The 27798-nt window shown below is 34.8% G+C and overlaps 1 protein-coding gene across 13 annotated transcripts in view; it reads right to left on the bottom strand.

Annotated features, from left to right (window-relative positions):
- LOC149791062 (tensin-3-like) overlaps positions 1-27798 on the bottom strand; it is a 522379-nt gene that overhangs the window by 155170 nt on the left and 339411 nt on the right. For all 13 annotated transcript variants that reach the window (XM_089972994.1, XM_089972985.1, XM_089972988.1 and 10 more), the window contains 7 exons: positions 27061-27128; positions 25671-25735; positions 22023-22120; positions 17215-17265; positions 13422-13609; positions 12329-12412; positions 9092-9265 (listed from right to left, as the gene is read on the bottom strand). In XM_089972994.1, the coding sequence (XP_089829120.1) occupies positions 9092-9265; positions 12329-12412; positions 13422-13609; positions 17215-17265; positions 22023-22120; positions 25671-25735; positions 27061-27128 (728 nt within the window). The remainder of the gene's footprint in view (positions 1-9091; positions 9266-12328; positions 12413-13421; positions 13610-17214; positions 17266-22022; positions 22121-25670; positions 25736-27060; positions 27129-27798) is intronic.

Genomic DNA, 27798 nt, shown 5'->3' with positions numbered 1-27798 from the left:
CAGAAGCACAAAATATACCTTGGTGATTAAGAATAAAGTTGAAAACCTTACACAAAGCAAAACACAGCCTGACTTTATTTAGATTATTTTTACATAACAAATTTTTATTTACTATAGTTCACATTTCATTGCATGAGTTCTTGCACATAGGTAATATCACATGACAAATGGTAAATTTGGTGAGATTTACACACTCATGCGACCTGGCAGCATTACAGATTGGTGAAAATTTCAATCAGGAGCAAATATGACCATGGGATGAATTTGTGGGTAAATTCTCCAACAGTTTTGGAGGTTTTGGAGTAGTAGTAAAAACACTTGTCCTAATGGATGGATGGAAAAACAGAGCAGCCCATGAACTCATCTGGTATATGACTAGCAGACCTAAAAAATGCTGACATCACTGTGCTAACAGGATTATACCATGACATACTACATTCAACTAGATGACAAAAGGGCAATTACTCTGACAAACTTGTGTAACTGATTGATATGAACATCCTCAAATAATGAACATATTATTGACACAGTTACATGGAAGTCCATCAAAACCTGTGGGATTACATGTAGCTGCATTAATATGTTTGTGTCATACACTGTTATAAGAAAAAAGGCAATAACTCCAAAAAAAATTGTATTAACCAACTGATTTGTTTAGACATGCATTTCCAGGAATGGCCATAATAACTGCAAAGTTTCATGGCAATCCATCAAAAAATGAATGGACTAGTTGCAATAAACAAGATTGTGTTAGTACAACATTAATAAGACCATCCTATATATGCATATATGTGATGACCATAACGTTTAAGTTTCATGGCAATCCATCAAAAAATGGACTAGCTGCACAAACGAGACTGTTATTATTTCATTATTGTGTCATGGTGTGCTGCAAGACAAAAAGGGCAATAACTCTAACAAAAATTCTGTTAGCAAAGTGAAACATGCAATTTTTGGTAAGTGTGACCATAATATTTACAAAGTTTTATGGCAATCAATCAGAAACTGAATAGACCAATTGCACCAACAAGACTGTGTGCCATACAGACAGATGGACACAAGAATTAATTTACTGAGGTAAATGAGCTTGGAAACAAGGGTCCATTAAAAGAGACTGATGCTCTATTGACTGATAAGAATTTCCAGGAATTCAAGACATAAACAATTAAAAAATCACCCAAACAGCTAGAAATCAATCGAGGCCGTCTACATACAGACAGAAATGTGTCAAACAAGGCCATCTACAAATATAGAGAAACATGTCTAACAAATTTTCATTGTTTGCATCAAGTAGCTTCTGTATAATCCTGTTAACTTGGATGGATGAATGGATAAACTGATTAATTCAAGATGCTGATGCTGCAGGACAGAACAGCAATCCAGTAGGGATGCATGTGATAATGAACACAAAATACAAGAGTGGCCATGGGCAGCTGAGTGGTCTGGAGCATTTGCCTTGATCACTGCCATCTCATCTCTGTCTTTGTGGATTTGAGACTCAAGCTCGGCCAATACAGGTATGTGAGAAAGCTTGCCATTAGCCAGAGCTGCGAACTCTCCAGATTTGCAATTAATGGAAAGCGGGATAAAAATTATGTGGAAGTGAGACAACAATGAATAGAATGTAATGCATTTATGGGGAAGAATTACTAAAGAATTTAGAAACAAACTATACGCCAGGGAATTTCATGAGAATGCCATTCAAGCATGAAGTTGACACGTTGGGTAGCAGATGACATTGTATGTGTGGGACAACTTGCACAACTGGAAACTTGGATTAAGGTGCAGAATTTTTTAAGGTATACATTTCCATCTTTATATAATGTATTTATTTGTATGATTCTAACAGATACATAGTAAATAGGATCTTCTGGGTTACAGGTTTAAGAAGGTCATGGAATGAGTCTTCATGTTGACATTTTGAGATAATTTTTTCATATGCCTTTCGATTCGAAATGTGGGATGTTTTCGTACACTTTACGAATATCACTTTTCTTAAAGTATGATCATTCTTTCTAGAGACAAAATGGATTTTTGACCCAAAATAACACGTGATCCATGTTTACATAAATGGCATATCGTTGCGCAGAACTACCCGACATGCATGTATGACAGATAAAATGTAAGCAATGAAATGAGCCCCAGTGTACATTCCCAATTCTAAAATTCGCAGCACACTATTGTGCAAAAGCATAATGTCCATCGATGTTTCATGTCTAAATGCAAGGCCAATTTTTGTGTACTCCAATCTATACTTCACTTTTTGTGGAATACACATATTTTCCCCTGTAGGTGAAAACATTTTAACTGTAGTGTAGCCTAATTACAAAACAGTATTAATCCAGAAAATGAAAGGTCAAACAATTAACAAACAGTGGTATCGGCACATGCACTACAAAATATGAACTCATGCAATTTACAATATATGCTAATCTTTCAATATCTAAATTAAAAATTCCCCCACTCAAAAAAGGTGCCTTCATTTAGTGTTTGTTTACAAAAATCACAGTAGCCATGAGTATGTACATGTGGCATTTTAAAAAAATATTAGCTGAGCCCAAGTTTTTCTAACGAGCATTTGTAAAACTTCTGTTCTAAATATAGATTATATATTTTACAATGCCTGCCACATGATTTTTTGGCATGCAGAGTGAATCCATGAATCACTATGGAGAGTCGTGAAATTCACTCCAAAATCATGAGGGTTGGCAGTTCTGGAGTCAGTAGTATTCTGTGGGTTGGTGGTTCTTACCGGGGATTTTCCCGGTTCTTCCACCAGTTATACTGGCTGATTTGTATAGCCTAAGGAAAACAACAATTACAAGAATTATGTTTTATAACATAATTATAAAATACGTTAGCCTGGATACCAATATTTCCATAGTGTGCATAAGGGCACAATAAATGACTTGCCCTTGATACTAGTGTATAACTTTAACTTTAGGCCTAAAAATAATTTGGCACAAACTCTTCCCTGGTTTCTAATGTATCTTTCCATGTTTCAAGACAGTTCTGCCAGAGGTTGGCCTTTAGCTAGGTTGGAATGGGGTCCAATTTTTGTCTTTAACTGTGTTTAGATTATTGGCAGGTTTTCCAAAGGCAACTTGGTGAAAGCTGATAATTACTCACTCACCTCTAAATGTAAACAACCTATATTAGTACTAAGATTTAGAAAATGTGCAATTATTTAACAATTAGGCTTATATGAGTAGTGTTAGAAAGAGGGGGAAAAGACTCGTACAAAATCTGATCAACCCTTTAAGTGCATCATAGTTTTATTACACAACATCCAGCAATGCTGAATTGTTTGAAAAAGGAAACGAAAATTGCCCTCTGCTTTTCAATTGCCTGTAATGAAATTACAGTATGTAATAAACACACAAATCTATATGAAAATGATTGTCAAAGTCTGAACATTATTATAAGCATCAATTCAGATATGTATTTAAGTCTACATTTACAGGTGCAAATACCGGTAAAATAATAAATTACCTTTGTATTTCATCTGTATGTTGTTTTTCATTTTTAATGAAAAAGTTCAAATATGTCTAAAAAAAGTTACTATTATTTTGTGGTTCAGCCATATACATGTATGTCTGTTACAAATTTGTATCCAAACTGAGGGGAGCTGCAGGTGTGTGAGTGATTCACCTGGGTATGGGTTTGAATCTCAGTTCAGCCAATGTGGGTATTTGAGCAAGCTTGCCATGAGACACTGGTTCTTCCCAGGGCATTCCAGGGTTCTTACTCCACCAAATAAACTGGCTAACACATAAGACCTATCATGTGCTAAAAGTACATTGAATCCATAATTACCAACCAACATGTCCAAGTTGTGAAATACTGTAGAATAGGTAACAGTTAATGAACAGCCAGTTCAAGATCCCTAAAGGTAAGTGTACACCCCCTAAATTCTTGAGTAAATATTCACAGAACTTAGTTTTTCTTGTGATTTATTCCAGCAAATGTCTGTGATCTCATGTCCAATTGTAAGCTTACACATACAGGAGTTCATCAGCTGTGTAAGTGTTACTAATATTAGAAATTATATCCATGTTCATTTCTTCTGCTGACTTGTTTTTCTCCAGCCAGCAAGTACACTTGAAATATATTTAACATCAGTTTTGGGCTCACAATTCAATGATTCATTTCCAGAAACATTTCTCGGTTCCATAAATTTCATCTACTTCAAAGTGTTCAAAAAGTATCACCATCATCGCTATCATTATTTGCCAAATGAAATCATCATCTGACGATGAATCATGTAGGGAGTCGGCCATTTTGAATTTTCCAGATACATGTAGCATGTGTTTTAACCATCATTTGCAAAACAACAACAGAATGCATGTTCCAGGAAATAGCATTTGTAAAACAACAGAATGTATGTTCCAGGACACAGCATTTGTAAAACAACAACAAAATGTATGTTCCAGGACACAGCATTTGTAAACCAACAACAAAATGTATGTTCCAGGACATAGTATTTGTAAAGCAACAACAGAATGTATGTTCCAGTACACAGTATTTGTAAAGCAGCAACATAAATTATGTTCCAGGTCATAGCATTTGTAAAACAACAACAAATGTATGTACCAGGACCAATGCACAAACAAATTAGTTTCATAACCACTCATGTCATATAGGAATACCCAGACTGGTAAAACAACTGCTTATATGAAAAATTTGTCAATTGCCTCAACAAGTGCTTTGGGATCTCTATCAATGGCATGACTTACGTGTGGTGACATGCATGTAACTTGTATTGGCTGTCTAAAATTGGGTTCGGAAAATAATTTTTTTCATTAAAGTGAAAGTCTTCTGAAACTAATGAAGAAAAAAAAGGATTTGTGTCTTTCATGTGTTAGTTATAAAATTATTTTTAGATGTTCATTTAAGGTCTCTGAATACTGCAAAATCAGTCAACCATAAAACTGAACTGCCAGACAGGATAAGTCACCCTGTAATGAACTATTTAAAAAATTTACATAACTATAAGGCTGTTGTTGATTGAATTTAACAGCATTTTCGGGACATTATTGGCTATGGCATGACAAGGAAACAGGAATTAAGTGCCTTTCCCAATGAAACACCAAGGTCGCTGACCAATATTGGCCTAGAAGGGTACTAAATCCACATCTCTCAGACTAAGAGTCCAACGCTCTATAGAGTTTCTATGACTCTCCAAAAATTATCCTTAAACAAGCAAATTCAGTTATTGACTTATCTGCCAAGCATGGCAAGGTTACCAAAAATATACAGTGAAATCTGTGTCACCCGTTTTTTTTGTCAGAGCTGCAGAGTTATTTGGGGGAGATGTAGAGAAAAACTGAACATAATGACAAATAACTATGACATTGATAATATGACCCCCAAACGAGTGACACTTTCTAATGACAATACAGAGTAAATAAAGTTTTATCCCTAAAGCTGAAATGACTCTAGAGTTAAAGAGCTGAAAGAAAAGTGTGATCAAAAATTTAAAATACTGACATACAGCCATAACAATAGGGCTACTAATGTAACACACCTAATGTAACACACCTAATGTAACACTACTAATGTAGTATACCACACACCTTTGAGAGATGAGATAAAAGCATACATTAATGTCCAACATATCTAAAGTAATAGAATGGCATGGAAAAGTGTGGGAAAACTTCAAATATTGAAAAATGATCTTAACCATGAAGATAAGATCATAATGTGGTTTGAAACACACCTTCTTAAGATAATTTTTAAATGTACACCAAGTTTTGTCTTAACCTCTGATGACTTGAAGGATATTGGGTTGAAAGAAAACAGTAATGCAAAACTATAAATACTGACATGTGACCTTAATCCTGAACCATTGAGCATTGAGGCATCATTCCACAGACATGTAGCATCACATCTCACCCAGTCACATTATCCTGACACCAGGCCAACCAGTCCTAACACTAGCTTCTTAATGCTGAGCACCAAGTGAGGCAGCTGTTAGGACCATTTTTATAAGTATTTGGTATGTGGGTTCAGACCCGCAACCTCCCACATCCAAAATGGATGATCTAACCACTTAAGCCACCAGGGCAGACAGACTGAATTGTCTTAATCATTTATCATGAGGAAACCAATCATGAAGTTTAGGAAACACAGCAAATAAAAAAGAACATTTATTAAAACTGTACATTACATTTACTATAATAAAGACTTTAACAGCAAGGTCATTCTGGTCATCTGGTGCAGTACTTCCTCACTATAATGCTCTTCCTCAAAAACATTATGACAGAGCTCCCTCCACTTACCAATCACAAGGTCACATGATGTGCTGCCTTAAGACACCCAAGTGATGTGCACACAAGTCACCCAATATCCCTTAAACCGAAGACAAATTATTCAGTATGTCCCTTATGCCACACTCAAAGGACCTTCGCCACACTCAAAGAACCCGTGATATCCACTATCCTGATGACAAGTTATTCAATATGTCCATTATGCCACATTCAAAGGACCCATGATATCCTTATTTCAAAGACAAGTTACCCAAGATGTCCATTATACCAGCATTCAAAGGACCCATGATATCCCCTATCATGAAGACAAGTTATTCAAGATGTCCCCCATACAACTCACATACAAAGGGATCCTGGATTACTATCATACCACATACAAGAAACCCATGAAGTCACTTCTACAACACACATGGAACCCAGGATGACCCTTATATATTGATCACACACTTGGGACTCAAAATGTCCCTTATACCATACACAAAGGACTCAAGAAGATCCTTGTATACCAACCAAGGAACCCATTATGTCTGTTATACCAAATACAAGGGACCCATGTTGTCCTTTATACCACACACAAAGGAAAACAATACATCCCTTAGATCACACACAAGAGACTCCATTATTTCACTTATACTACATGCAATGGACCCATGATTTCACTTATACTACATGTGAGGGACCCATGATTTCACTTATACTACATGCGAGGGACCCATGATTTCACACACAAGGGACCTATAATTTCACTTATACTACACACAATGGACCTATGATTTCACATATATTACACACAAGGGTCCCATGAATTCACTTATACTACACACAAGGGACCTATGATTTTACTTTAATATACTACACACAAGGGACCTATGATTTTACTTATACTACACACAAGGGACCTATAATGTCATTTATACTACACACAAAGGATCTATGATTTTACTTATACTATGAACAAGGGATCTATGATTGTACTTACATTACACACAAGGGATCTATGATTTCACTTATACTACACACAAGGGTCCTTAGATTTCACTTACATTACATACAAGGGATCAATGATTTCACTTGTACAAGGAAGCCAATATCTCCTTTACACTACAAACAAGGGACCTATGATTTTACTTATACTACACACAAGGGACCTATGATTTTACTTATACTACACACAAGGGATCTATGATTTTACTTATACTACACACAAGGGACATATGATTTCACTTACACCACATACAAGAAATTCATAATGTTTCTTATACCACAAAGGATATATGATACCACAGATAAAGGGAGCTATTATGTTCTTTTTACCACACATAAAGGACCCAATGATATACTTAATAGCACCAAAAAAATGCCATGATTTCATTTGTAACACATGCATGAGAGCCATGATTTCACTTACACTACACAAATGGAACCCAATGATGTCCCTTATACCACACACAAGTGAGTCATGATGTTCCTTAGGTGGCGCTCTACAGTTTCGTATTTTGCATGGGTTAGGATTTTAAAGAAAAAGAATTTCCTCTGCTTTCCTCACTGGTTATAATGGCTATTTAAAAAGGACCTTGTATATCTTAGGTATAATTCAAAGAACCTTTAATTCCCTTTACTTTGGTATATGATTGATGGGTGTACTATGGGTTATAGAGTATACAGCTTGGCCTTACTTCAGATGTGCACCTTTCAAAAAAGTGCTAGCTCTACTTGGTCATTTTCATTTCCTGAACTTCAGAGGTAAATTATATAAAAAAGAGCCAATAACTTTTTTTTACATTTTATATATTTGGTAATTCATTCATTGCACTTTCAGAAGCTGATATTGTCTAGTCTGGCAAAATTCATTTTCCCTATTTTAATAGCTGCTATGTATAGTACACTTTAGATTAATTCAGGCTGATTTTTTAACACAAGGGAGCAGTCATTTTAGTTAGCAGTGTGCTTAAATCATGTAAATTTTCCAAAAATACAATATTCAAAGAAATATCATCCACATTACATTAATGTAGCATAGAGGTATGCCAACATTCTCTCCATTGTGCATGTTTTAAATGTGAACTACTTCACCTTACATACGTCACTCTCTCAAAAGTACATATTAACTGGTAAGCGCCCCCTTATGCCAAACATATGGGACCCAACGATGTCCCTTATACCACACATAATGAAGTGATATGCCCTTTATACCACAAAAACAAGTCAGCCAAGATTTTACTTGTACCACACACAAGGGTCTCATGATATACCTTATATCAAAAAATGACCATCATGTTCCTTGTCCCACTCACAAATTACCATGACATCCCTTGTATCAAAAACAAGGGACCAAATGATGTCCCTTGATAAAATGAACTCCATACAAAGTCCAATATAAATTTTAAAAAATGGAAAAAGGATGCAGAACCATTTAACAAATTTAATGAACAATTTGATGAAACCACTGTTGACAAAACATGGTCTGCTACACCAGTTATCTTTTCACACACTAGTGCATGCAGAAAAATAAACACAACTCCATTTTTGTTTTTCTCACTTGTTCCAAATTTGTCATATAAAATAATGGTTAATATTATTGCTGTTAATTTGTAACCATAACACAGTAAAACTGGATTTAATCTGATGAATTTATAGTTTACCGGTTTTATAGATTCATGGACCAATGCTATAATAGATAATGACACATTTTAAAGTTGACATGCTTATTATATTTGCACAAGAGCCAGATAAATAAAATTAATAAATATTAGCAGTGTATAACAAATAAACTACAACTGTTAAAATCTGCATTTTTGGAATCCAGAAAATATTATACTCACTAGACTCCGGAGGTGAACATGGCTTTGATTCCTTGGTAGACCTTGATGAAAGGCCTACAACCACCCTTGGTATCGAAATTGGGAACCCCATGGATCAGGATATGGTGGAGATAGAGGGGGTTACTGTTGATTTGTATTGCACCAGACAACAGTCCCGCAAAGTAGTTGACATATCTGGAACAAAAATGAACTTTATTAACAATACTGTTACCAAAATGCCTTTAACAATACACTTTTGTCAAAATGCCTTTAACAATGCACTGTTGCCAAAATGCCTTTAACCTTTAACATTTCTGTTGCCAAATACCTTTAACAATACACTGTTGCCAAAATGCCTTTAACAATATACTTTTACAGAGAAAAAAATACAGACTGAAACAAGAACATATTGAAAGAAACAAAATCAGTGCTCAAGGAAGGAACTTACTACAGAGGAAAGGGTAAGAGGGGCACATTTTTTTAAGGAAGGACAATAAAAGATTTTATGTCACTAATGAAATGTTGGATTTCATCAAAACTGAAATTTTATCCCTCAATCATGAGGGCATTTATACTGATAATCCAACTGACATCTCAACTATTTTTAACAACATTTTTGTTCAAATTGCTGAAAAACTTAAAGAACCTAGAACTTCATCTGATCATCTGGAACTCAAATATTTTTGAGCAAAAAAACTGCCAAACAATATAAAGTTTGAAATTCCTTAAATGAGTCCCAAATTTGTGTTGAAATATATTTAAAAAATGGATGATTGTAAAGCTACAGGACTTGATATGATTTGATCAAGGCTACTAAAGGTATCTGCACGTGCAATTGTAGAGAGTATAGCTTTCATTTGCAATGAAAGTATTAGGTCTAATAAATTTCCACAAACATGGAAAACTGCCCAGGTTATACCACTGCATAAAGCAGGAACAAAAGATGATGTAAATAACTACAGACCCATCTCTATCCTTCCTTGTCTCTCCAAATTACTAGAAAAACATGTACATGATTCTTTTCTCAACTATTTAAACACTTATAATCTTATTCATGATAATCAGTCTGGATTTCGCCAGAATGACTCTGTGAAACTGCACTTGTATCTTTGATTGATAAATGGCTGAAAGCATTAGATCAAGGACAAATGGTAGGCACTATTATGGTTGAATTTCATAAAGCTTTTGATCTTGTAGACCACAAAAATTGGCTTGAACAACTAAAACTATCATCGCAGTGAAAACTCCCTAAACTGGTTTACTTCTTACTTGACTGAAAGAGTGTAAAAAGTATCTTTAAATGGTCAACTCTCTGAAAGTAAAAATATTATTTGTGGAGTACCACAGGGCTCTGTCCTTGGAGCTCTGTTATTCATTCTATTTATCAATGATTTACCTCTTAAGATTGGAACTTCAATTTCTTCCACTGACCTCTATGCAGATGAAACTACACAGTCTGAGATGGGTAAAACCAAAATAGTATTTGAAAATAACTTACAAGATGCTCTCAACAGACTTCAAGTATGGTGCAAGGAGAACAGTATGATCATAAATACAGATAAAATGAAAGCCCTACTGGTTACAACAAAAATGAGCAAGACTTGATAGCGACAAACTCCAGGTTCTATATGACAATGTGAGAATTAATACAACCTTTCAAGATAGAATTCTTGGTTATTTGTAGATAACAATCTTACTTGGTCTATTAACATTAAACATGTTTCAAACAAGGTTAATTATTATCTTTGGCTACCGAGGAAAATCAAAACATACATTACCCTTCAGTATAGGGTCATCTTTTATAAAAGTTATATTCAGCCATATCTGGACTACTGTAATGTAATTTGGGGTAATACCTCTAATTCAACATAACAACACTTGTAAGACTGCAATATAGGGTTTGCCATTTAATTCTAGATCAATGTATAGACAATTTTCAGGATGCAATGAATAATATAAAGGTATTAAAAATACATGAAAGAGTATTTCTTAGAAAGACCAAATTGATGTATAAAGTATCCAGAAATATAAGAAGTAAAAATTACATTATACCATGGCCAAAGAAGGGATTGTTTAAAAAAAGTTTTCAATAAACTGGTCCACTGGTATGGAACAACATTCCCAGTGACATAAGGCAGGCTCATAGCATTCCTTCTTTTCATAATCAATGTCTTAAAGGGATGAAATCTTTAGAAAATTTAACAGTTCTAGTAAAAAAAATACTGCCTGCTTTTCTGTAATTCTGTATCATTTTCATAGCTGAATTTTTCAATGCAGTATGATATTTTTATGTTTTATATATGTTTATTTTTTCACAGATGCCTATGCATGTGTTCCAGGCTTGATAATTTAAATTTTAAAATCACTTAATTGTCAAGCCAGATTCTTCACATCATATTGTATATACTGTATATATTGTACATAACAGATAAAAGGCCTCAAGGTAGATTAGTTCTGTAAATAACTGAGTTACCTTCTCTAATAAAGTCTTTATTATTATTATTATTATTATTATTATTATCCAGAAGTAGAAACAGGCAACGTTCATTCAATCATATCAACATTAAATGAATATAAACCTAAGTGAAATATATAGAAAACTGCACAGCTTTAAGGTGTTTTCTGATTGATCTGGAAAGAGGCTGAAAGTACTCTGTGTTTATAGTAAACTTCATTTCAAATTTCTCCTTATCTGTTTATAATCTGATTCAGACAACTGTTTAATCTCAAATCAACAAACAAAAAGGTAATTAGAATAGTACATACCTATCTACTTCTTTAATCAGTTAGATAGATGGGAAGCTGATATGCAGACACAGACAAACAGACAGCAAGATATGATTAGACGGATGAGCAGCCGGATCTCTTCTCCGGCTACGATAGTGATCTGATTAAGTTTGGTGTTTAATGGCACAGCAACACAACTATGTTATCCAGAGCCAAGGTAATTGAAATAAAGTGTCCACTTCAAGGACACACCAAACTAGCTGACCTATATTGATCTGGTGGTAGGATTCAAATCCACACCTTTACTGTCATGATTAAGGCATGCGTACCAATGAACCATTACAGCTCCAGCCTTCTTCAGTTACCTCTTACAATATGCACGAAAGCCTATCAGGCCTGTTTTAGAACCCTGCATCCACAGGAAGTCTATGATGGCGTAAAGTCATTACTTAATCGTTTTGATAGCCAAACCTAACCTAATGCCTGTATTGATAAAAGACCAGTTTGAAAACCTGGTCTCTATACACCTACCTTCTTTGTGAGGGCAAGGAGATACCACCCAGTTTGTCATCATAGTATCTCTTCAGAGCAAATCTATCTAAGGCACCATCAGCACTGAAAAGATGTACCATAAAAACAATTAGGCCAAAATACGTAACAAAACAAGCACAAGAGCAAAGCCATGGTCTGCTACTTGAGTTAAGGTACTGATGAAAAAAAAATACAAATTGAAAGTTTTAAGTGATTTTGCAGTATTTACTTTGTGTCCCAGAACAAATATCCTCTGACTTTAATTAATCCATTATATTTAACTACAGGAGAACTTCTTTGATTGAAGAATAAAGCCTATATAATCAAGCTAGGGGAACTGAAAATTACGACCAAGCCTTTGTAATCTAGATGTCACAGGTACCAAAATTAAAGTCAAGCCTTGGTAATCTAGCAGTCACAGATACCAAAATTAAAGTCAAGCCTTTGTAATCTAGCTGTCACAGGTACCAAAAATTAAGACCAAGCCTTTGTAATCTAGATGCCACAGGTACCAAAATTAAAGTCAAGCCTTGGTAATCTAGCAGTCACAGATACCAAAATTAAAGTCAAGCCTTTGTAATCTAGCTGTCTCAGGTACCACAATTTACGGTACACAGCACCAAATCTCAGTACTATGAAGATAATTCTAACATTTGATGCCTCATGTCCAGGAACCATGTCAGGCTTTCATCTCGATCTATTTGTACCAGGCAAAAACTGCTACATAACCAATCAGTTAAAATGACTTGGAACACCTTGGAATCTGCTTTAGCCAATAATGGCAGAGGCTGAGGAGTTTCAATCACATAAATTTTAATGCATCCTAAACATCTCAGACCATTCTCTTCAAGGTAGCGTTATGTTTTGATGTTTGCCGTACAAAGTAAATTCAACTGATTTCATTATAATGTAATCTCTGGCCCTCTCAGCCTGTAGAAAGTCATGAGAAACCACTAGAGGGGCCCAGAAGAAACTCAGGCTAGCAGGAACCTGTACATTCCTGCCAAATTATCAATTCTTTGTACAAAAAGATTTGCTTTATTTTTTGGTTTGCATACTGACCTTGATTGTTACACTATATGATCAGTCTTACCTTGCACATATATTGGTATATCTCATGTAGGCTGCTATGACAACCGCCAGTCTGCCCCGCCCACCTTTACAGTGGATAACCACAACATTTTGGGGTACGGATCCCATCCATGAATCAATCGATTTACAGATGCTACATAACCTTTCCAGAGGTGGAGCCAACCCATCTGGCCAGCCATACTCGACAACCTATGAAGAGAAAGAAGAACTTCAGTGCTTCATTGAACATTGTCTGTGCCCATGATTTTGAATCATGTACGAGTTCATGCAAGTACAATGGAGGCACATGACTCGTAACAATTATTATAGAAGGACATGGCTAGTAACAAGTACAATGGCAAGTCATGACTTGTAACAAATACAAATTAGGAAATAAATCCTTACGGTATCTGTACAAGATGCTCCACAACTCAGAGGTGCATTCTCTGTGATACCTTTGCTCCAAAATAATCTTTTTGCAATATGAAATCTGCTAAACTAGCATTCCATTGATTCTGGCTTTACTGGCTACTTGTTCTCCAGCTTTTTTGCCATTCTAAGTGTGGCATGTGAGTTTCTGTGATGCATTGGTGTCAGAGTCCAAATGTTCAAATAACATAGTTTCAATATAAATTGATTATTTTCCCCAGATTTGTTATATTGCTGGAACCCTGAACTACAAAACTGTCACACAGTCCTATCTAACCCCAAATCAGAACCCTAATTTCCTGACAAATTTTCTGTATTTCTGTCTTATCAGAGGTCCCCAGAAATAAACATCAATTGTTTCTTGTTGATCAGAGGTCCCCAGAAATAAACATCAATTGTTTCTTGTTGATCAGAGGTCCCCAGAAATAAACATCAATTATTTCTCGTTGATCAGAGGTCTATGGAAATAAACATCAATTATTTTTTGGTTGATCAGAGATACCCAGAAACAAACCTCAATATTTTCTCAATGATAAGAGACCCCAGAAATGAATCCAAGGTAATAACAGTCTTCAAGTTATCAATAACATGTTCATTATTATCTAGATCCAAGTCACAAATACTGGCTACAGGAACTTTAAAGTCATTCATTATCAACAAGTCATCCATTATCAACAATCATCATTACCAACAAGTCATCCACTATCAACAAGTCATCCATTATCAACAGCCATCCATTATCAACAAGTCATCCATTATCAACAGCCAACCATTATCAACAAGTCATCCATTATCAACAATCATCCATCATCAACAAGTCATCCATTATCAACAAGTCATCCATTATCAACTTGTGACCTACCACTGTCTTGAGCACACCCAAACTGATTTCCAGTCAAAGATGCGAAATAACCCACATTCAAGGCCATCAGACACACCCAGATGACCAAGACTAAGGCAGACAACCTTACATGGAGCAAAACATGGCCAGACATTGTTTATACTATTCATGCATCATTGATTTTTATTTGCTGGCATTGAGGTTGCCTCTATCTTAAACACCTAGCTTTACATTCCAAAGATGAGATCTGAATTCACTTTGCAAAAGCCATTCATTAAGCATGCAATCACGTTCAAGATAAAACTGAAACAAAGTAGAAATAGCAGTCGTGTTGGATAAAATAGGTTAAAACAGGGAGTCTGATAAAGTGTGGGAAATGTAGACAACACTATGGCTGCTGAAGAGAGTTGGCACCTGTTCCAACTGTGACCTATTAGCCTGAAAAGGATGATATGGGGAAAATATTCTCCACAATTAAATGCTGTTCTTTATTTCTCCATGTACCTGAAATTTCACTTGCCCAATAGTGATTTTTTATTTTTCTTGGCTGGCTGGGATTGGTAATTTTCATCTATTGTCATAGAGTCTCCACACAAATATCATTGTTAGGTCTCATTTCATAGTTTACAGCAACTACAAAATCCTTCCATCATAGCATCACATGAAAAATAGTGAATTCTGAGTATTTAACATAAATCACAAAATTTCAACTAATTTATGCCAACATTCGATACCTACTCACTTATAAATTTGGGTCGAACTGCAAACAACAAAGAACCTGATCTGCCATCACATAATGTGAAGTAGCAATTATGTGGCAAGTGGTTTTGTGTGACAACGTTTGCGCATGATCTAACAATAATTGTTTTTTCTACTGATTCAACATTATTTTTGGTTAGAATGTGCTTCCTGCTGTCATCATTCCCACCATCTCACAAAGTGAAGTCCATCAAAAAAAGACACCAAGTCATGGTATTTGTCTTAAGGTCTTGTGCATACCATCAAATATATGTAACACATTTTCTGACAAAATGAGTCCATCAAAAAAAGACACCAAGACATGGTATTTGTCTAAATGCCTTGTGCATACCATCAAATATATGTAACACATTTTCTGACAAAATGAGTCCATCAAAAAAAGACACCAAGACATGGTATTTGTCTAAATGCCTTGTGCATACCATCAAATATATATAACACATTTTCTGACAAAATGAGTCCATCAAAAAAAGACACCAAGACATGGTATTTGTCTAAATGCCTTGTGCATACCATCAAATATATGTAACACATTTTCTGACAAAATGAGTCCATCAAAAAAAGACACCAAGACATTGTATTTGTCTTAAGGCCTTGTGCATACCATCAAATATATGTAACACATTTTCTGACAAAATGAGTCCATCAAAAAAAGACACCAAGACATGGTATTTGTCTAAATGCCTTGTGCATACCATCAAATATATGTAACACATTTTCTGACAAAATGAGTCCATCAAAAAAGGACACCAAGACATGGTATTTGTCTTAAGGCCTTGTGCATACCATCAAATATATGTAACACATTTTCTGACAAAATGAGTCCATCAAAAAAAGACACCAAGACATGGTATTTGTCTTAAGGTCTTGTGCATACCATCAAATATGTGTAACACATTTACTCACAAAGATATAATCCTCGATGGTTTTTCATTTCTATCCTTTCATGTACCTTCTAAGGCAAACAATTTGTCTCTTCATGTACCTACTAAGGCAAACTTGAGTCACAGGCTGGCATGATTTGACTCTTTCATGTACCTTCTAAGGCAAATTAGGATCACAGGCTGGCATGATTTGATTCTTTCATGTAGCTTCTAAGGCAAACTGGGGTTATAGGCTGGCATGATTTGACTCTTTCATGTATCTTCTAAAGCAAATTGAGGCCAAGACTGGCATGATTTGACTCTTTCATGTAGTTTCTAAGGCAAATTAGGGTCACAGGCTGGCATGATTTGATTCTTTCATGTAGTTTCAAAGGCAAACTGGGGTTACAGGCTGATATCATTGGACTCTTTCAACTAGTTTCTTAGGTAATTCAATATTTTAGACTGACATGATTAGACTCTCATGAAGTTTCTCAGATGAAGTGGGGGGATAGCCTGAGGTCACTGGACTAATTCATGTAGTTTCAGGGTGATCAGCTGACATGATTTCTGACTGGACAAGATTCAACCGCATGTGTAAAGCAAGTGCTTGAGAATGCTTGACAAAAGAATACTACCATCAGACATGACAAGCAGTTCTGTGACTGATCAAGAATTTTTGGCTCATATTTGTATGTTCACCCAGAAACTAGACAGAATAGAAACCATCAATCAGGACATGATCTATCTTGGTTGGGTAGCTATGGATACATGCACTTCCTGTATCCAAGGATCAAACCTGTGATTGCAGATGTGCAAAGTGAGTGCACTTTTACTGCTTTTTATAAGCCCCAGGCTTTAGCTAATGGGATAAAGAACTATGGGACTACAAAAACTAATACACTTTTGACTTTAATACATACCTGAGGACAGAGTTTGGGAAGGTCGTCATTCTTGTCTGATATATTCAACACCTACAAAAAGAATAAATAGAATTCTCACTGTATTCCTACATAGATGCTAAAACCAAGACAACATGATGAAGCAATCAAACCAATGAAAAAGTCCTGATTCTTGCTAAAATTCTATCCAGAAAACTTGATTATGTAATCTTAAAAGAAGACTACTGTCATGGTTCTTATTGCTTTATACAACTGAAAATGAAATTTCTGATTTCTATCAATTAAAAAAAAAACTTGTCATCATCTACATTTTTATTTATTACTGATCTCTGACACCATGAAGTGAAGACATGTTAGTTGCAATCGACTCTTAAATGGAGAAATTCACTACTGATTATTCAAAAATGGACTCTTAAATAGGGAAATTCTTAATGGACTCTTAAATAGGGATATTCTTAATGGACTCTTCAATAGGGAAATTCCTAATGGACTCTTCAACTGTGAAACTATCAATAGAATCTAAAGCAGAGCAAGTCACAAAGTAAGTTTTGCCTTGTATAGCATGTTGCGATGGCCTCTTAAAATGAAGAAAGTCACAAGCAGTCAATATACGTTTGGCCTTGTGTAGCAAGTCTTGTTTGTTATACCTGTACATGTAGAACTGGTAATTTATGACTGTGTATGTTATTACATGTAAATCTGGTAATTTATGACTATGTATGTTATTACATGTAAATCTGGTAATTTATGGCTATATATGTTATTACATGTAAATCTGGTAATTTATGACTATGTATGTTATTACATGTAAATCTGGTAATTTATGACTATGTATGTTATTACATGTAAATCTGGTAATTTATGACTATGTATGTTATTACATATAAATCTGGTATTTATGACTATTTATAGGCTATTACATGTAAATCTGGTAATTTGTGACTATGTTATTACACAAAAATCTCTTATGTATGACTATTTATAGGTTATTACATATAGATGTGGTAATTTAGCATTACATTTAAAGATTACATATATATCTGGTAATTTATCATTATATTTATAGGTTATTACAAATATATCTGGTAAATAAGTGATTTACTTATAGGTTAGTACAAACTGATCTGTTAATTTGCAGTATAGTTACAGAATATTGTCACTTGTAGATTTTGGTAATTTTGAAGTATATTTATAGGTTATCACTTGTAGATTTGGTAATTTTGAAGTATATTTATAGGTTATCACTTGTAGATTTGGTAATTTTGAAGTATATTTATAGGTTATCACATGTAAATCTGGTAATTTTGAAGTATATTTATAGGTTATCACATGTAGATCTGGTAATTTTGAAGTATATTTATAGGTTATCACATGTAGATCTGGTAATTCTGAAGTATATTTATAGGTTATCACATGTAGATCTGGTAATTTTGAAGTATATTTATAGGTTATCACATGTAGATCTGGTAATTTTGAAGTATATTTATAGGTTATCACATGTAGATCTGGTAATTTTGAAGTATATTTATAGGTTATCACATGTAGCTCTGGTAGTTTAGCACTATATTTTTAAGTTGTTACATATCGATCTATTAATTTAGCATTGTATTTATAGGTTATTGTTTTGGTACCATCTGATACCTCTGGTGGACAACTTGTTTTGGCACATGGTCAACAAATTTGCAATTTGGCCAAAACAACAAGTACAGCTTTAATATCAGACAGTATGAGATTTGACTACTAATTCATTGACCACAGAACTTTATATTAATATATTAAAAAGGAAATATAATAAATTCTGCATTAGGCTGGCATAACCAACCACACTTTATTTCAAAGAGTGTTTTTTGCAGCCTTGAAATACATGTCTTTTGCAGCATTTTGTTTTCAGACACATGTTCCTGAATAAATGGACTCCTAGGTCTACACCTAATAACATGACCTCATACTAAGAGTCCTAATATGACCTCATACTAAGAGTCCTAATATGACCTCATACTAAGAGTCCTAATGCTATTTTGTCTGTAGGAAATTAAATACACCATACACACCCAATAATCTGTTATATAATTTACTTAATAATTAGCATCAGTTACCAGTTATCTTAATATTAGGCAAAATATTACTAATAATGAAATAAATATGGGTTTTTTTTATTCTAAATTATCTTGAATTATATCAATGCTTGATGATGATGTATATTAGAAAACATTATTGAATTACTGCATATGTTAAGTATATGGAACAAAGTTTGGGAAGTGATTTCTACAGATTTTCACACAGGAGAATTCCCTCTCTGGCATTTTGTGACAATGTGATTCCTAAGGGCGGGGGGGGGGGGGGGGGGGGGGGGGGGCAGATTTAATAACAGAACTGTGTCTATAAATATATCCCAATCATTGTGCTCAATAAAGATGTATGTTTAAAAACTTATTTTTAATAAATGAATGTACAAGTCATGTATCTTCTTTATAAGACAGAAGCAGTAATCATGTCTTACGACACTGGCACTACCTCATCTGTGTCAGAACTAAATGTAACAGAAAAGACTACCTCCAAATACCAAACAACTGTATGTAACAGAAAAGACTACCTCCAAATACCAAACAACTGTATGTAACAGAAAAGACTACCTCCAAATACCAAACAACTGTATGTAACAGAAAAGACTACCTCCAAATACCAAACAAATGCAAGTAACAGAAAAGACTACCTCCAAATACCAAACAACTGTATGTAACAGAAAAGACTACCTCCAAATACCAAACAACTGTATGTAACAGAAAAGACTACCTCCAAATACCAAACAAATGCAAGTAACAGAAAAGACTACCTCCAAATACCAAACAACTGTATGTAACAGAAAAGACTACCTCCAAATACCAAACAAATGCAAGTAACAGAAAAGACTACCTCCAAATACCAAACAACTGTATGTAACAGAAAAGACTACCTCCAAATACCAAACAAATGCAAGTAACAGAAAAGACTACCTCCAAATACCAAACAACTGTATGTAACAGAAAAGACTACCTCCAAATACCAAACAAATGCAAGTAACAGAAAAGACTACCTCCAAATACCAAACAACTGTATGTAACAGAAAAGACTACCTCCAAATACCAAACAAATGCAAGTAACAGAAAAGACTACCTCCAAATACCAAACAAATGCAAGTAACAGAAAAGACTACCTCCAAATACCAAACAGTTGTATGTAACAGAAGAGACTACCTCCAAATACCAAACAACTGCATGTAACATAAAAAACTACCTCCAAATACCAAACTGCATGTAACAGAAGAGACTACCTCCAAATACCAAACAACTGTATGTAACAGAAGAGACTACCTCCAAATACCAAACAACTGTATGTAACATAAAAAACTACCTCAAATACCAAACAACTGCATGTAACAGAAAAGACTACCTCCAAATACCGAACAACTGTATGTAACAGAAGAAACTACCTCCAAATACCAAACAAATGCAAGTAACAAAAGAGACTACCTCCAAATACCAAACAGCTGTATGTAATAGAAGAGACGACCTCTAAATACCAAACAATTGTATGTAACAGAAGAAACTACCTCCAAATACCAAACAACTGCATGTAATAAAAGAAACTACCTCCAAATACCAAAAAATGCAAGTAACAGAAGAGACTACCTCCAAATACCAAACAACTGTATGTAACAGAAAAGACAACCTCCAAATACCAAACAAATACATGTAACAGAAGAGACAGTACCTCCAGATACCAAACAAATGCATGAAACAAAAAGACTACCTCCAAATTCCAAATAACTGCATGTAATAGATGAGCTTACCTCCAAATTCCAAACAACTGTAAGTAACAGAAGAGACTACCTCCAAATAAAAAACTATATGTAACAGAAAAGAAAAAGGCTACCTCCAAATTCCAAACAAGTGTATGTAATAGAAGAGACTACCTTGAAATTCCAAAACAACTGCATCTAACAGAAGAAACTACCTACAAACAGCAAACAACTGCATGTAACAGAAAACAATATTACCAATATCACTCGATATCAAATCATTCTACTCAACACATAGTAATAATAATAATAATAATAAAATAACAATGACCTTATTTAAAGAGGGTAACACAATTAGCTAAAAACTAATCTACCTTGAGGCCCTCATACAAAGGAATTTATTTATTTAAGCTGCATCTCTGAAGCCACTGGATATATTGGGTTTGGACTCAACTGGAATACTATTCCAGAGCAAAGTTCCAGAGTATTGGAAACTTTTTTAAATAACTCCTTATTTGGTTTGGGAATTTTATACTGTTTGGTAGACATGGATCGCAGGTGGGGAGTATTACCAGGTAGCCTATACTGGAATAGTGATTGTAAATATTCAGGAGCACTATTATGAGATATCATGTACATTAATTTGGCTTTTCTCAAACAGATTCGGTCTTTAATAGGTAATATTTTTAACCTACCAGCTAAACTTTCCTTTGCTTTCTTTCTGGATTGATATTAGCCCAAATGCTCTTTTTTGAAGATGTGCCAGCTTTGCTATGTTTTCATCATTTGAATTACCCCATACTGTACTACAGTAGTCCAAATAGGGTTGTATGTAACTATTATAAAATAGTTTTATGTGCCTTTCAGGGAGAAAATGTCTTATCCTACTGAGAAGTCATAAACTTGAATTGATTTTTTTACTGATATGTTTGATATGTTCAGTCCAGTATGTGTTACAATATTACCAATATCACTCCATCTCAAATCATTCTACTCAACACAGTGGTTACAATATTACCAAAAACACTCCATATCAAATCTTTCTACTCACCAGATAGTGGTCTCCATGTTTGGACTTAAGCATGCGTGTGACTTCCTTCAAGTTGGACTTGTATGTGTTTTCATGGGTTTCAGACACAAATGACATTGCTAAAATAAATGGTAGAAAAAACATACTGTAACACCTATGTGAAAAAATGAAAATCAAGTCTACAATGTACATATATATGGGTCCTCCTATGACTGCTATTTATTTATCTCCTTTAAGACTTCAACATCCAATGCCTTCATTTTTCTCCACTTCAAGCAAGTGTTTTCATATGCTGTTAAATCTGGTGCATAAGTATCAATGTTTAATCATTTGAAAATAGTTTTGTATTAATGTAATTATCATTAATCCCTCATCAACAACAATACATACCAATAACTTAAAGGGTGTTAACTTGTCATCCAGATTTTACCAAATTAGGCATCCTTTAATGAGGGGGGCAGGGGCCTTACATTCCTTTGAATAAATGTCTGGCCCCAAAATACCATCAAAAAGATATTATTGCTCTGAATTGAAGGAAAAAATAATTATATTCATTACAATAACTGAAAATTTTGCTAATCTTGAGGAAATAAAAAAATAATATTCAGTCTCAAAAAAGAAGAAAAAAAAATTGGTTGGTCCCTAGCTGTAAATATGAAATGTTGGATACAACTATTAATCTAATTATAACTATAATCATGTGATTCAGCATAAAAATTATGTTGATAATGATGGAAACAGAGGTAATGAAAAATGATGACAACAATTTCAGAAAATGGTTTAGGATTGTTGCCTTTAAACATATATGGTACCAAGGTAAGACAGCTTTGTAACAATATATGCCAGGGTACTCCAATTACACAAAGAGTTCATATAAAATGATACAATATTCTTAAATGCATCTAGGGGTGCTACTCCATGTTCAAAGTGCCTTCCCTGGGCCACAATAATATTTTACTGGAACAGCCATTAACACTAAACACAATGTTCAAGTAAATTTATTGGTTGAAATGTTTTATGCCATAAATATAGTGTATAACAGGTTGTTGGCATAAATAACTGGGCCTTTTTGCTATTTAAGTCTAACTGAAATATCTTCTTTGCATGAATAAGGTCAAAGCTGGACACAGTTGTCACTAATATTTATGTACAATTGTTGTCTCTCTCAAGCTACAATAAAGCCAAGTGTAGCATGTTCACATTTGTTATGTCCACAATAATTGCTTAAAAAATTTGTTTCTGCATATTTGCAGGTCAACTGAGTAAGATACTAAAGAATAACTATTAAAACTTTTTCAAAATATATTTCAAATTTTCCAATTTTGCTTCCTAACAGCTGTTGTCTAAGCAGTTATAGCAACTTTGAGAATAGGTTACAGTTAACAATCAATAATTGTTTCCATTGAAAAACCATCTTGTCACATGGTTTAATGGGTGAAATATTGGATAAAATGATTACATTTATTAACAATAGACCTGTCATACTTTGTTTCTGATTGGGCTACAACATGCCAATTTTTAACTTGATTTTTCAGAGTTTGATTTGGTTTCATAGCCCTGGGTAGCAGAGTGGTCTAAAGCACTCGTTTTACCTATCACTGCCATCTCAGTCCAAATGAAGTGGAGTCTCGGGCTCAGCCAATCTGGGTGTGTGAGAAATCCTTGCCAGTATCTTCCTAATAATCAGTGGTTCTTACTGGGGTTTTCCCTGGGTTCTTCCTCTACCAAATATACTGGCTACCATGTATCAAGCACTGAAAATGGCACTAAACCCAGAAGTCCAACAACCTGATTTGGCTTGTCTTATGGCACAGCACCATGAAGTTTGTTCAGTGCTGAGACAAATGGAGTAAGTGCCTACCCCAGGGAAACACCATGGTAGCTGACATGGACTGAACTGCTGGTAGGATTTAAACCTGCACCTTTCTGGTTTCAAGTCAGACATGCTAACCATCACAGCTTTTATTTATCAAGGATAAAATACGTGATTTCTGGCAAGAATTTATCAAGGATAATACGTGGATTTTTGGTAGGAATTTGTCATGGAAAATGTGCTAATTTTGGCAGGAATTCCATAGACAGCAATGCAATGACCTTTATGATGAACAAATTGGCAACAAAATTCAACGCAGAGCACAAAATATCAGTTTCTAACATTCCACCATTTTTAAAGCTAAAATTAACACAAGGTTTGACTTTATCCTTTGATGTACAATGCACTGTACTGAATTTCAAACAAAATGAAGTGAAGGAATGTCATGAAATCAAAGCAAGCTGATGAGAACATGGGTTTTTGGCACATTTAGGCAAAAATGATTAATTCAAAGGCAAACAACTTTACCTGAACTGCCCCTAATATGGACCCTGCTGCTATATCATATAGAATGATGCTAATAATATTAGTTACATGGTGTTAGAGTAGGGTGGATGGGAACTGCCAAACTGTCTGATACCATTTCAACCTTTGCCAAAACAGTTAGGAACATTTCTGTGTGCCTTATTAATTAACATACTTCATTAGTTCATCTGTATTTTATATTGAGAACATGCTGAATGCATGTATGCCATGAAAATTCACCAAAACAAAAATATCTTGACTAAGTCTCATTGTTCCATTTGATTTGCACTTCTGCTGTCCTGGGTTTAATTTGTACGTGCAAAATGTCATCACCAATCCAAGACAGGAGGTTTCAACTGCTGGGGTTTTCCCCCTTTTCCCCTCTCCTTAACCTCAAGAGCACGTTACAGAGGTGACTCCAAAATTTTCCCACTATGGCTAATTGATAGAAATAGATGGTTCATTTTAATCATAGGTCAAAACGGTGAGTGACAATGTCACAGAATGAATTATGTTAGATTCATCATAATTCATCACTAGTATTTATTTTTAAAAACGCATCAAAGTGTTTAGCCAATAAAATGATCATGACATTAGCCAAAACCATTACACACATTTCTATGACTGTGACCTTGGCCAAAAGGTCAATTGGGGTAATCCAGCGTGCTGATAAATGATTTGTCTTAGCTTCATAATCATTCACTGCAAATATGAAGAAAGGTTTGGAACATCTAAAACCAATGAAAAATGTTTAGCCAAAACCTTAACATATTTTCTCTGACAGTTACCTTGACCCTGGGGTCAAAGGGGCATGTGTGTTTATCACAGAATAAAGTGTCTTAGTGTCCTAATGATCAATTCAGAGTAACACTGAAATCCCTCAAGTGATCAAGGAAATACAAACCAAGGTCAAAATAGTAACCAAAACATTAACATGAAGTTTATATGACTGACCTTGACCTCAAGGTAAAAGAGGCAAACAAACACATCAAAATGATTTGTGCCAAGTAGTAGATACTGCCACTGGAAAAATGACTACCGTATCTCACTTCCTACAAATGTAGGATCAACAAAAAATGGAGACGACTCTTAAACATTGATCAGACAGCACCCATTCTTTTACAAGACACAGTCTTATTTTTTTATATATATAAAAGTATGCTAAGCATCAACGATTAAAGAGACATGAAGTATAAATGCAATTTTCAGTGATGGCCAGGTAACTCTATAAATAATAATCTGACAAAGTTTAGATTATTGTGATTAACTGTCACACTACGATTCAAATCCAGGACAGGACATCCATTTTACTTTCCAGGTTTAATACCTACAGATGATGCGTTCTGTGATGTACACAAGATCCAGGATGACCTCTTCCCCTCCTGGATCCTGGTTCCTGTGAAAAGGTGAAAAGAAAGATTTGGAATCTAAATATAATCATTCAATAAAAGATGTATAGTATTTCTCACACAATATGCCTATGGGGACCAGCCTCCAGATAAAGCTAGACAATATGTATACATGTTGATATCGTCAAATGTGATTTTGCTATTATAAACACTGGTTACAATTTTGTAAAAAAATAGGTTGGTCTTGTCATCAAGCATTGGTTTGTCAGTGGGTAAATATGGTAAGGTATTTATAGTAACTCAGTTCTGTAATTCAATACTGTCATGTATGATATTGTTACTAAATGTAAATAAGTAGAAATGTTTTCAAGGAACACATACCCTGGCCAATGCCTGGCAAAATGACCTAAATGTAGACCATAATAGACTTTAATATGGATTTAGAGAGATACAGTTGGACAAAAGTAATGTTATAAGTCCAATCCTTATTTGTGAACACAACACACACACACACACATACACACACATGATGGAAGACAAGGAAAGGAAATCACACCTACAGTGACAGAATTTGTGTGCATTATCAAATGTCAAGTAATTGGGCTTGCTTTATCATTTCGGGCTTGACCGGGGGGGGGAGGTTTACAGTGGATACAAGAATGCATGAAAACCAGTCACATGCAAAAATGCAGGATGGGGACATTGCACACCTTGCGTTTCTGATTTTAAAGCAAACATTCTGAATATCTGTGTTGGATTTTCTAAACATTTTTATCTGCATTCATGTAGGTTCTGATGTGATGCATCAACCTGTCCCATCATGCATTTTATGTCCATGACATGCAGAATAAACATTGCATACCAAACAGCTAGAAACATCAATGCCTGAGGGGAAAACGATTCTGGAGGAGACCTCCAGTCTCATTCAAAGTAAAAAAATTTACAACGATGGAAGAAAACAAGTATCGATTATTTTTTTTTGTTTATTCATTCAGTGTATGTTGGGTTTTTTTTGTACAGTCATCACTGTCAATTCTTGTGTTGCTGTTGAAGCACATGTGAGATGCTGGTAAGACTTTTCCAATGGCATTCTTGTTGACTTAACATTGTTAATGTGGACATCAATATTACGGAATATTTGTTACCATGTGCAAAAGCAGCTTAAAGCGACCTATTTCTTTTGCTCTAGTGACTTGAAAAGTTTAGTGCATTATAATACAAGAATGTATCACAAAAAGTCTTGTTACAGTGTACAATACTGCATGCTTTCTCTGGCAATGGTTTATCCTATGACATTGACTTGTTTGTGACTTGTTATGCAGATGTGAAAAATCCTCAGAAAATGGAGGAGGACAGAAGCTGCAATACCCACCTGTCAATCATATCCCTTAGCGTGGACATGGTTCCACTACGTGAAGATACCCCTCCAGGTACAGGTTGCTGAAGATGGAAAGAAAGAGGATGATATAAGCACAAGTTTCTTGTTTGGGGCAATTCATGCTACATTAAACTGATGAATCCCAGGCATCAAACTATCTGGCAACAGCTGTTAGTCAACTCTTGCTTCATCAGCTTCTCTGCTGGAGTAGACTGAAGATTACATACACAACTTCATGAGCTACCACACTTTGAGAATTAAACTACTTACCTGAGCCAGACAAATCCCCAGACTCCACCAATCTACCACCAGCTATTAGTCAACTGTTTCTTATTCAGCATTCCAATGGACCATAAGCCAATGCTAACTTCCAGGCAACACATCTGCCAATATGCAATGACACCTGCTGTGCTAAGCTTCTCTGAGTAAGAGGATATCTGCTGCCTGGATGGTTAGACACCTGGACAGTTTGCAATACAACACGTGCAAATCCTGTTTTTAATAACGTAAGATTTTCATCCAAACTGCAAACAGTTTTTATTACCAATTACGTATATAGAAGATATCCGCTTGAAACGTGTGAATAATGGATACATTGTATTGAGTGGACAAGTTTTTGACCCACCAGATGAAATATATTATTTACTCAGAGCAAGCAAATTTTCTTTTTATTTTAGGTTTAAACTTTAAATCTGCATAACAGACTTATATAACAGATCAATTACTGTATCA

The sequence above is a fragment of the Sinohyriopsis cumingii genome, chromosome 10 (assembly GCF_028554795.1).
Source record: "Sinohyriopsis cumingii isolate HCF-2022 chromosome 10, ASM2855479v2, whole genome shotgun sequence".
Taxonomy (NCBI): domain Eukaryota; kingdom Metazoa; phylum Mollusca; class Bivalvia; order Unionida; family Unionidae; genus Sinohyriopsis; species Sinohyriopsis cumingii.
This window is presented reverse-complemented; position numbering and strand designations above follow the sequence as displayed.